This window comes from Photinus pyralis, unplaced genomic scaffold (genome assembly GCF_008802855.1).
Source record: "Photinus pyralis isolate 1611_PpyrPB1 unplaced genomic scaffold, Ppyr1.3 Ppyr1.4_LG1, whole genome shotgun sequence".
NCBI lineage: Eukaryota > Metazoa > Arthropoda > Insecta > Coleoptera > Lampyridae > Photinus > Photinus pyralis.
In genome coordinates, this window is record NW_022170249.1 from 12,809,149 (window position 1) to 12,821,047 (window position 11,899).

The following is an 11,899-nucleotide window of genomic DNA, read 5'->3' on the forward strand; positions in this document are numbered from 1 at the left end:
TGGTCATTGAGAGAATGCTCTTGGTCTTTTTCCAAACGATCTTGGTGCATAAATAACGATTTTGACATGTTTTGATCAAAATCCATGTAGTCGCCAAAAATAGATCAAATTCATGTTTTGGTCATTAAGATAATGCTCTTGGCCTTTTTCCCAACGATCTTAGTGCATAAATAACGATTTTGACATGTTTTGATCAAAATCCACGGGGTCGCCAAAAGTAGATCAAATTCATGTTGTGGTCATTGAGATAATGCTCTTGGCCTTTTTCCCAACGATCTCAGTGCATAAATAACGATTTTGACATGTTTTGATCAAAATCCACGGGGTCGCCAAAAATATATAAAATGCATGTTTTGGTCATTGAGAGAATGCTCTTGGTCTTTTTCCCAACGATCTTGGTGCATAAATAACGATTTTGGCATGTTTTGATCAAAATCCACGAGGTCGCCAAAAAAAGTTCAAATTCATGTGTTGGGTCATTGAGATAATGATCTTGGTCTTTTTCCCGACAATCTTTGTGCATAAATAACGATTTTGACATGTTTTGGTCAAAATCCACGGGGTCGACAAAAATAGATCCTCCACAGAGTTGTATATGTTGGGCGCAAAGCTCGAAAACGGCCAATGGTCGTTTTTTTTTTGCTCAATCTTAGGATTGGGCTATTTAAAACGACCAAAGTCCGAATTTCCTTCCAATTTCGAGCTTCGGTCGTCTCCAAACAGTCAAACCTAATTGGTTGGCCTTATGCCCCCCTGATAGGCCTGATGCGAAGTGGTTCTGCATCAGTGCCGCCAACCGGCTATATAGGAGGTAGACCTGGGCCGGCGTTTGAGTGCGCGGGGAATGTTCCGCCCCTAGGTAGGCTAATTCGCACTCTCCAAACCAAAGCGTACTGCCCAAGCGGGGCCAGCGAGCAGTACGCTTAAAGAGGGACCGACGTTTCAGCCGCGTCGGTAATGACAGGCGGAAGCTCGGAGGGAGTTGGGGGCATAGCCAGCCCTGGGGGTGCCTCAAAGTCCATGGCGTCCATGGAGGTGGAGGTGGCCATCGAGTAGAGGCCGAAAGACAGCCCGGCTGTTTGGAACTGTGTGCCTTTTACGAGTCTGAGGGCCATCCTATTGTTGGCAGCCAGCTCGTTCCCCACCAAGGCAGGGGCCATAATGGTAGCCATGTCAGCATCATATGTCATTATTGAACACGGCTGGAACGTGGCTAATACCTGGAGGTAGATGGCGCCTGGTAATGGTGTTGGGGCGGCTTGGATGGGAGCAGTACCCCTAGCCCAAGACGGACGGTCTGCGATAGGAGGATGAGTATTAATGCAGGCCTTAGGTATTGTGCTATGACGTTAGCCCCGAACACACCATACTCTGCAAGCATGTAGGGTGCACCAGATGAGGCCCGTGCCGCATAATCGGAGGAACCCAGTACAGACCACCATCCTTGTTGGTTATTTGTTCCGTTGAGCCGGACCTCGTGGCTGAAGTCAGCCTTTGGTGATGGGGCGCATATGTCCCATTCCCGGAGGCGGACAGCCAGGATGTTGTCTATTACCAGTGGATTCCAGGTCACGGGTGTTATATTTTGAGCTAACGCATGTAGCGTGTCAGCGGCATCTGGGTCAGAGCCACGTGGTCCCACCAAGGTCTGTCCGCATGCCATGCGTGTTTCGATGCTCACCCCCATAAACCACACAAAACAAGAGGCTACCGCTCTACGCAGTAGCGGTTCTAGCGTGGTGGTGGGTGGCACATAGTCAAGCAGGTGTAATACATTGGCCATAATTGGGGACATGGCCGCACCACTCATCCAAGCCGCCAAATAGGAGGTCCTCACCTGATAGGGGTACAAAACGGTGGTAGATTTGCTGTGAGATAATTTGATACTTATCTAATTAATAAACGACCAAAGTTTAATAAATTCGGTTCCAGTGTCAGTGTGAGGTAGATATGACATTTTAACCATTGATGGTGACGTAGATAACGTAGACCAAGTTTGAGCAACAACATGAACTCAAGAGGGCAGGTGGATCTTATAGATATGCAAACAGAACCAGCTGTCCAGAGGGAGACTATACATTTATTTTTCAGGACCATCTAACAAAATTATTAATTAATAAGTAAGGTTGCTATTGACAACGTGCGCGAAATCGTCAACAGTGAAAAAAAGTATTTCGCGCACGTGACAAAGTTGAACTTAAACAGCAAATTTAATTAACAATCGGTTCAGTTGTAGAAAAAATATTGTATATAACGCTAGCGCGAAGTTATTTCACGCTTTTGACTGATATTTTGACTCGGCTTCGCCTCGTCAAAATACCTTCAGTCTCAATGCGCGAAATTGAACTTCGCGCTCTTGTTATATAAATAACTATTGTATAATAGGTTCTCCTTACATCCTCCAATGTGACAATGGAACAGAGTTCACCGCAGCGCAGTCATAAATGTACTTGCTGACATGTTCGAAGCTAAAATAAAATTTTTGAATGAAATCAAAATAAAAAATTTTTGTACATAAAAAAGAGGGGTTGATTTTTAAAGTGTTAATGTAGTTTTAGGAGGGAGGTTGGCAAAACTGTTACATAGAGGGACGGGGTGAGGATCAAAATTTCGAAATAAGTGCGTTACGTTATATTTATGGGTTGCCTCTCCAAAGATTTTGAATGTTACTGAATTTCTATTGAGGCACTAAAAATGTGTGTTAGCTGTAGTTATTTCCTAATTACTCAATCTTAGGTTTGGCTGCTTTAGGCCTGAAATTGAATTAGAATTCGAGCTTTGGTTATTTTAAATAGTTCAATCCTAAGTTTGAGCAAAAAAACGACCATTGGCCGTTTTCGGGCTCTGCGCCCAACATATCGTCGGTTTAGGATAAGACTATCCTAAGTCCAGTGTCCTCTATTCTCCAATAAACGGATGTAAAGAATTCGATACTTCGTGAGTTTCACTGTAATCATTGTTCAAACATGAAAATTTAGGATTAGTTTTGCTTTGATTGTTCTAATAATTCTGTAAATTTCTATTTACCCAATTTGTAAAATAAATAAGAAGGTGGACATAAGCTACTATAAAACAAACTCTCTTAGTACTGAAGTATCCTAAGTCGTCTTTAATGGACTTAGGATTATTTACATACTAATTAATAGGGACTTAGGATACCGTTATGGTTAACTAAGAAAGTTATTATGAAAAATCCCGTGTAACCGAATTAGTGGTGCAGCTGAAAGTGTATTCCCTTCCCTAAAAAGTGCCAAAAATTGTGTTTAGCAGGCAACCGATTTGCTTGCAAATCATTAGGGTTCTTCTCAAGAGGTGCCTTCATCAGTATGCAAAATATGGTTTGGATCTGACAATATGGCAAAATCAATACTACACTGAAATGATTTCAACTGCGTAATAATGATCTCATTCATAAACAAAGTTTATTTAAAGAAATATTTGCCCAAGGAGCTTAAGTTATAAAAAAACTGATGCAATTACAAATAAATAAATGCCAAATACAAAATTCCTTATAAGCATTAAAAATCCAAGCTATTCGGCGGTATGTGGTAAATTTCCGAAGAAATCTTGATATTCTTTGGTAATTGTATTTTTCTCACAAAAATACGTAATGCAGTCGTACTTGTATTTACTAATGGGTATTAAATCTTCACGCAATTTCTTCAACTTGAAGTTTGACATGTCTTGTAACTTTTTTCTACATTTATCTTTTATATTAATTAAAAAGTAATCTTCTTGTAGCTTGTAACCTGCTTTTATAATGTTGGGGTTTTCATAGTCTGCATGTACACAACTGATTTCTGGCCATTTCACCACGTTTCCGGAAATATCTCTCTCAATTTTTGTCGTTTGTAAAGTAAGGTCTTTTAAATCAAAATAGTATATTGAAAGACAAGTGTTACAATGCGACCTATTGTAATACGACTATCTTGTGGCACGAGTGGCGACGCGAAGCGTAGCCACGAGTGTCCGCGAGATAGGACTATTACAATCAAGCATTGTAACACGCGTTTTTCATACTATTTTTTCTATTTCGGTGCTTTAATTTAATTAAAAAAATCATTATCAGAAACTATAGGAAACATTAGAACTAACATGTTTTATGTTGGGAACACTTTTTATGCCGTTAAGTTTTAGGTTGGCAGCGTAGTAAGACTGACATTTTGAAGTTCAAACATGGAAGTATTGCTTGTGTTCAGGAGCAGTAATCACGATTGTGCGCTACGACATCTATGATGACCTGCTGCTAGTAATCGCTTGCAATTTCTTGGACGGCATCCACCACCATGCTTATACTTTTGTTTACAAAATTCTAACCTAATAATTATGGATGAATTTGTGTTTAATATGTTGATGGAAAACCCGTTGGAGGAACACATAAAAGCCGTTAGCGTAGTTGCAAAAGTATCAGCGAATATGAATGATGATGTTATTGGTTTAGAAGATACAGTTGCAGAAGAATATGGTGTAAGGTCTGCTTTAAGTTTGCCATCACATAACTTTATTGAAAAAATTGCAGCGTTTAATGACTCTGAATGTTTGGAACATTTTCGAATGAAGGGGACCACTTTGCAGGTGTGTTATGCTTAGCTTTCATTTTAAGTAGGTATGTAAAGCATTATTGACTGTTGCAGGCACTCTATGAATACCTATTTAAAGACAAAGTGCAACTTTGACAGTGCGAAAGTTCCAGGTGATAAGCAGTTATATGTAACATTGTGGACTCTGGCAAATAAAGATTCCTATCGAGAAGTAGGTAAGTACGAACTTTAATTGTTTTTCTTAATTAAGAAGTATGTTGTTGCAGGTAATTTGTTTGGATTGAGTAAGTCCACTGTCAACTTTATTTTTCACAAAGTTTGTAAATTATTAACAGAATGCAGAAATGATTTTATTAAGTGGCCGACAGCTGTGGAACAAACTGATATCAAAAGATACGTCCATAGTGTACATCGTTTTCCAAACACTGTTGGATTTATTGATGGATGTCACATACAAATAAAGGCACCTAGTAATAACCCTACAGACTTTTACAATAGGAAGGACGTTCACAGCATAGTGTTACAAGGCACATGTGATCATACTTTAAAATTTATCGACATATATCTTGGCCAAACAGGTCGTTCACATGATGCACGGGTGTTCAGAGAAAGTCCTTTATCAGATGTTTTAAACCAGGTTGTTCCCTCAAATTGCCATATTTTAGGGGATTCAGCGTACCCTTTACTTACAAGGATGATGACACCGTATCGAGATACAGGCCATCTTACAGCATCACAAAAGAAATATAATACCATTCATGCAAAATCTCGTGCATTCATTGAACGAGCCTTTGGTCGCTTGAAGGGGAAATTTAGACGCCTGAAATATTTGGAAGTTAATGATATAACAGGTGTAACGGATATTGTTTGTGCTGCATGTGTTTTGCATAACTTTATTTTAACATATGAACCAGATAACTTATATAGTCGGCAGCAGCAAGAAGACATAGAAATTGATGAAAATCTCTCGGCAAGTGAAAAGAGGCTGTTAATTACTAATTATATAAGCTGAAATACTTTGTAGTAATTTAAAGTGAATTAGATTGTAAGTGCTGTGCCTAATGCGATTTTGTTTAGTTTGTTATAAATAAAACGATATTGAAATTTTTCTTTTATTACAAGTTAAGTACTCGCAAATGACAGTAAAGAATAATTTAAAAAAAATGATAATTCTGAAGATAATAAAGAACTAACTAATTTATTTTTTTTGTTCAAGATATTGTTTTAGCAAATTATTTCTGGCTTCCTGTATTTCATTGCTTTTCATTAATATCTCATTCATTAGATCTATTTTGGATTCCATCTTTGTTTGGCGTTCCTTTATATCGGCAGCCAATTCACGGTACTTATCAAACTTTCGCTTTCGAATTGTAGGCGCACGAACATTATTCGTTTCTTCACCATCAGGCGTGGAAGTACTCGGTGTTTGGGATCGACTGTTGGGTGGTGTATTTGTTGAATCTTTAGTGGCAGTCAAGGATGACACGTTCAATGACTTATTAGTAATTGATGAGATAGTTGTGTGGACTGAAGGCGTATTGGTTTTGTCTCTACTGGTACAGCTGGGAGGCACACATGACTCGTTAATTATTGGACTTGGTGAAGATATAGTTGTAATAGGTCTTAAATACTTAACAGGGTTAATATTGACATCTTGATTTAAAATATCTTGCATCAGGGAGAAATATGGCCACTTTATGGGTGCTTCACCAGTTTTGCGTTTCTTCCTTACCAATTTAATATATGTACCTTTTAAATTCCGAAATTTACGATCACACAATACGTCTGATTTGCCAATCTTGCACCCTATTTGCTTCCATAAATCTTTCTTTTTAATTTTGGTGTTTCTAAATTTGTCAATGTTTTCGGCATGGCATATAACGTTAAAAGATATTGCGTATCTTCATGGTTCCAATATTCATCGTTTTGGGAGTCCTCGGATACACCTTGCAACTCATTTGTTGTGTCTTCTGTCACGTCTGCTTCAGATGTGTCTTCGTTTTGGATAGACAGTCCTAACATCGATTGATTTTCATCTGTATTTTCTATGTACCCTATTTCATGTGCTGAAAGGAAAATTAAATTAATTTTCACAATTCTCTAAATATTTCCAGTTACTTACTTTGCTTATGTTGTAAAACTATGTTACAACCATTAATTGTAACCTCTCCATTTTCGTTGGTAACTACATTCCAATTATCTAATAATAAATCTAATTCCATGTCTAGCGTGTTAAAAACAAAAGTAAACAATTAACTTAACCTCAAAAATAAATGCAGCAAATTACGAAAGCGCTTTTTAAACCGCTGTCAGAAATTCGACAATCACATCTATCATGATTAGTGCTGCCAATCGTTCAAGAAAAAGGTGATGCCAACGCTGCTATTGCTGACTTGCTCCTGAACACAAGCACTGTATAACGGTAATCAAGCAGCGTGCGCTTGCGCTAGTGCTGAGCTGGCTGTCGCCTCTTCAGTTAATTTTATGTATATCGGATGTAGCAAAACATACAGTACATGGTGGGTAGCAGATATCTGACATAAAATGTACATTTTTTTGGTGACATTATTCATTAAGTATATCATATACTCATATGTATATATTAAATACATAAATTTGTTATGTAATGTTAATATATTTAGTATTTCTGTAATTCATACAACTCTTTTTTGATATATGGGCTACATATAGTTTTTTTATATATAATATACTATATAAAAATTAATGAACTCCTAAATAACATAGTAGTTCTGATATATATGATACATAAAAAACTAAATATATAAGTTTTTATCTTAATCTTACATATTTGTTATGTATGTTTTATATGTCTGTTTATTGGGTAGGGATTTCAATGGTCATTTCTTTATAGTCAATTACTAGCTCCCCTAATTATTTTAGCGCAAAAGTCTAAATAAGTTTTTTTTAGAGAAAAAAATACTGCATCTGTTCATACTTTTAGTTAAGATTTTCCATTTTTCAAAACCGTAGAAATCGACAAAATAAAAAATTACATTTTTATAAATCAGTGATGCTTTGGAATCTTTTAACAAACTACAAGCGCATCGCATCTAAATTATGGTTGTTTGACGTCGAACGATTTTCATATTTAATTCTGTTACAACTATCCGATGCAACCTACATAATCGAAGAAAAAAAAACTGATTTGAAGCAGATTTATTCCTAAACTTATATTATCGGATTTTCCGCTACTGCAGCCAAAACGTTGAATGTATTGTCGTTTTCCTGATGGTTTTGACGGACATTATGAACGTTATTGCACTTCACAGAGTTGTATATAAGTAAATAGAGAGACAGTCTTGTAGCGAAAAATTGACTCCAATACGCCTTATTCGAAAGGTCGGAGCCATCTAACGTTTACTTTAGGAACCATGGGGTATGACCATCAATTTTTGCGGGAAAATAGTTTACGTGTTATCGCAATGAGATGAGATGTTTTGGCAATTTGAAATTATTGACTTTGTATGCCATAAATGCTGTATTGTTTATATGTGGGAGGTTTGTGTGAATTCTACGATTGATTGTATGAATGTTAAACATTCGATTCTTTTTTATAGGATGGGTGTAACGTGTAACAGAAACTAGGTTAGAAACTGATATTTATAAAAATGGCAAGGTAAAGATTGCTAAATGTATAAGGATTACTATATCTGTTGAATGTTTTAGTGTATTAGAGGAACCAAATGCACCATGGACCAAAAATTTGACAAGGCTACATGAAATAAATTTTACTGAAGATGTAATCTTAACTTACAATCAAGATTCAAACTCCAAGAAAAGTGTGAACCTTGGATATAGGATGTTCAAAGCACATAAAACATCAAATGTTTTTATTGCAAATGATGGTAACAAGATATTTGTAAAAGCTAACGTTCAAGCTTCTTTCACGTTAAGCAAAAAATATCTGTGCAAAATACTAATATATGTGCATCTGAAAGTAGAAATTGTCAAAGCGTCATGTGGGTGTCCAGCTGGTCTTAGTGGTGCATGTAAACATATATATACTTTGTTATGGAGCGTTTTTGATATTGCGAAGACACACGCAAGTAACTTAACAGAAGTAGCGTGCACATCATTACCACGGAAGTGGGGTATAGGAGCGAAAAGTAGGACTCCTAGAAGTGCAACCAAATTTGCTGAATTGAATTTTATAAAGCACGATGTGAAAAGAAAGGCAAAGAACACTGAACGTTTGATATTACAGCGGAGAAAAAATTTGGCAGACATTCAACTAACTGTTCGGATTGACAAAAAATATATTGAAATATTAAAAAAAGGACTGGCAGATAATGGCATAGGAGAAATGTTTCAAGATGTTTTGCAGGAAAATCATTTAAAGCAAAATTCCCCTTTACCCTCACTTTTTCCTAAAGAAGCTGAATTATTGCCTAGTGACGATGTTAATCATGAAGCTATACAAGTACCAATATTAGATTTGTGGAAAAATGAAGTAGGTGAAATAATAGGAAGAAATAACTATAACGTGAAGTTGTTAGAATGCTGCCAAATAAACTTAAGTCAAGCCCAGGATCTTTTCAAAAACACAACTACTCAAAGCGTATCAGAAAGGTGGAAAAAAGAACGGAGTAAACGAATTACTGCTTCCAATTTTTATGAAATCATTAGACGGAAAGCAAGTGTTACAAACGCGTTTGTAAATAAAATTTTTAAATGTACAGAAATACGACAAACTGCAGATATGGCACTTGGGTTGGCAAACGAGGAGAGAGCACTAGAGAAATATAAGATATCGAAGAATCTTGTGGGCGAAGAAATTAGTAAAGTGTTTGATGTAGGATTAGTAGTTAATCCTGGGTGCCCATTTTTAGGAGCGACGCCTGACAAATTAGTTCAATTTACATCTGGCAATAATGTCCTTATAGAAATTAAAACTTTAACAAAAGCGATGAAACTTGAACTGTCTGTCTGTAACAGAAAGTATTAAACAAAATTATTGCAACTATCTTTATTTTAACGAAAATAATCACATTGCATTAAAACAGAACAGTAAGCAGCATTTTCAAGTTCAGGGTCAAATGGCTTTAAGTGGTATTTTCGAATGCGATTTAGTGGTTGATAGTGGAAGTAGTTTTTTTATTGAAAGAATCAGTTTTGATCCACATTTATGGAAAACATTAATGTTACCAAGTTTAACGAAATTTTATTTTTTACATTTTGATAAATCTTGTAATTTGTAATGTTCACACCTATTTTTATTATATTACTTATGTGTATTATTTTATTTAATTCTAGTTTGTAATGTTAAAGTATTGTGTAGTATCTATGTCTATATATTAAGCCTAACTGTAGATTACTTATTTCTATTTATGTTGCATACTTTTCTATTAAGTAAAGGTTCATTAATAAAGTTCTGCAAATGGCAACAAATTTTCCAAATTTGGTTTAAACTGCAATGTGCACTATTCGGAAACACAAATTTTAAAATTCTGAAGGTTTTAATTTCGCTTATTACTCTTTCTACATGAATTCGTAACGATGCGATTTCTTTTGTTTTCTCTACATCTGCTGGAGAAAATTGTTTCGAATCTGATGCAAGGAAAGGTGGTATATTTAATGCAACTCCACGTGCCTCCAATTCGTCACGAATGACATACCCTTTGTCGGCCATAACTGAATCGCCAGGTTCTAACAATTGTAAAATGCCACAACTGTTGAATATTTCCTTATCACTACTCCTCCCGGGATACAAATCTGAGATAAAGGATACAAAACCATTAGGGGTAATACCTAACAATCCTTTGGCCGTATTATGAGATTTATATTGTGAATAAGTGTAACTTTGAACAATAAAATCTGAGGGCATTTCTATAAATAATTCGGTACTATCGATCACCACCCTTGTGGTTGGATATTTATTTTTAAATGATATAGGCATATACTTACAAACTAAATCTTTACTTGGCCATATATTAATTTGGTTTAATGTCACACTGCACAAATTTATCCAAAAAATCACAATCTTACTTATTGCACTTTGGCTTATACAAAATCGGTAGGCCAGGTCTTGTTCTAATAAGCCTAACCGTAACCTACAGCAAAATACCAGTGCTTGTTCCTTATATGAGAGCGAAGAGGGTCTGCCTGGAATGTTACGTTTTGCTTTTCTGTATGGCAAATACATGAACTTTAACAAAATTTTAAATCTATTTACACTTTTGAAACCAGTATAAAACTTTAACATTTGTTCATTATTAAGTATGTTTGATAAATTAAAACTTATTGCTTGTCTACAGCTCTTCATTTGATGTTCTAATATTTGCAGTTTTAGCCTTACGTTAATATTCTTTTTTCTTTGCGTCTCTAACTCATTTTGGATATTGCTGAGCTCTCTGTTTCTTTCCATACAGGTGCATTTTGCAAGCTGTTCTTTTAAAAGTAATATTTCTTCATTCATGGTTTTAATTAAAGCAGACACTTCTTCTCCACACATATAAGGAAGGCCATAGTTGTGGTCGTTACTTGCCGTCACACTGTCCGTGATAGATGGTAGCACTAAAAATAAACTTTTTAGTTTTTAGTTATCTATTTGGGTCTTAAAATGAAATAAAAGCCACAATGATTATTAATTTCTACAGTAAATAAATAAATGAATGCTACTAACTTGTTTTAAAAGGCATTTGTTTGTAAGTGTATCGTGGTGTTTGTTGAATTTGCAAAGTGGGCCCATGCGGCGACGCTTGTTGAATAGGCAACGTGGGTTCCTGCTGCATATTACCTTCAAATTCGCAGTGTGGAACAATCTCTTCATATTGTACATTTTGGATCGCTTCATATGCTACAACATACTTAAGTTAACCTTTAGCATTTCATAGGTTATTTCACCTACATGATGGTACTAATTGTAATCGTTCATATGTCTTGTGTTTAAAATAAATAGGATATTTGTCCTCATATCTCCTTTTTCCAGATTTATTAAAATGTAAACCGCAGATGCGATGGTATTGTGTGGGTTGCCACAAAGAATATTTACCACGATTTCCAACTCTATTAATTCGATTAATCCAAATCTGTTTTTCACTAGAGTCTTTTGGAAATGTATGGAATGATACATTCCGGTTTGCGATTGTATCAGATTGACAACCTGGTACACAACCCCGTTGGCCCTTTTTTTTCACTTTCGACATTATATCAACTAAAGCACATGAAATATTTATTGCAAAGGGTATTATTTCTACGTAAACACAAAATAGAGGTTACGTTATTATGTTTACGTACAACATCGTGAAGTTAGTTAATTGCAAATGCATATAATTCATGGGAGTCGCTAAAACAGGAATCATAGAACTGGGGTCAGATTTCCCATAATGCATTTCTTC

The 11,899-nt window shown here is 35.9% G+C and overlaps 3 protein-coding genes across 4 annotated transcripts; 2 read left to right on the forward strand and 1 right to left on the reverse strand.

The window, feature by feature from the left end:
- The first annotated feature begins 4,138 nt into the window (after positions 1-4,138).
- On the forward strand, positions 4,139-5,601 carry LOC116159059 (putative nuclease HARBI1). 2 transcript variants are annotated; one of them, XM_031471953.1, is made up of 3 exons: positions 4,139-4,756; positions 4,808-4,825; positions 4,877-5,601. In XM_031471953.1, the coding sequence occupies exons 1-3, from the start codon at positions 4,642-4,644 to the stop codon at positions 5,551-5,553; spliced, it is 810 nt and encodes a 269-aa protein (XP_031327813.1). In that variant the 5' UTR covers positions 4,139-4,641; the 3' UTR covers positions 5,554-5,601. The 2 variants fall into 2 exon arrangements, with proteins under 2 accessions (XP_031327813.1, XP_031327812.1); XM_031471952.1 differs by having other exon boundaries at positions 4,139-4,467; positions 4,520-4,756; positions 4,808-5,601.
- A 2,315-nt stretch (positions 5,602-7,916) lies between these two features.
- Positions 7,917-9,507, forward strand: LOC116174268. Its single transcript, XM_031492193.1, has 2 exons — positions 7,917-8,178; positions 8,229-9,507. The coding sequence occupies exons 1-2, from the start codon at positions 8,171-8,173 to the stop codon at positions 9,505-9,507; spliced, it is 1,287 nt and encodes a 428-aa protein (XP_031348053.1). The 5' UTR covers positions 7,917-8,170.
- A 415-nt stretch (positions 9,508-9,922) lies between these two features.
- Positions 9,923-11,655, reverse strand: LOC116174354. The gene is made up of 4 exons (XM_031492300.1): positions 11,410-11,655; positions 11,185-11,358; positions 10,036-11,075; positions 9,923-9,970 (listed from the first exon to the last, which is right to left on the reverse strand). Exons 2-4 carry the CDS (start codon positions 11,291-11,293, stop codon positions 9,923-9,925), a joined length of 1,197 nt encoding a protein of 398 aa, XP_031348160.1. The 5' UTR covers positions 11,294-11,358; positions 11,410-11,655.
- Positions 11,656-11,899: the final 244 nt, after the last annotated feature.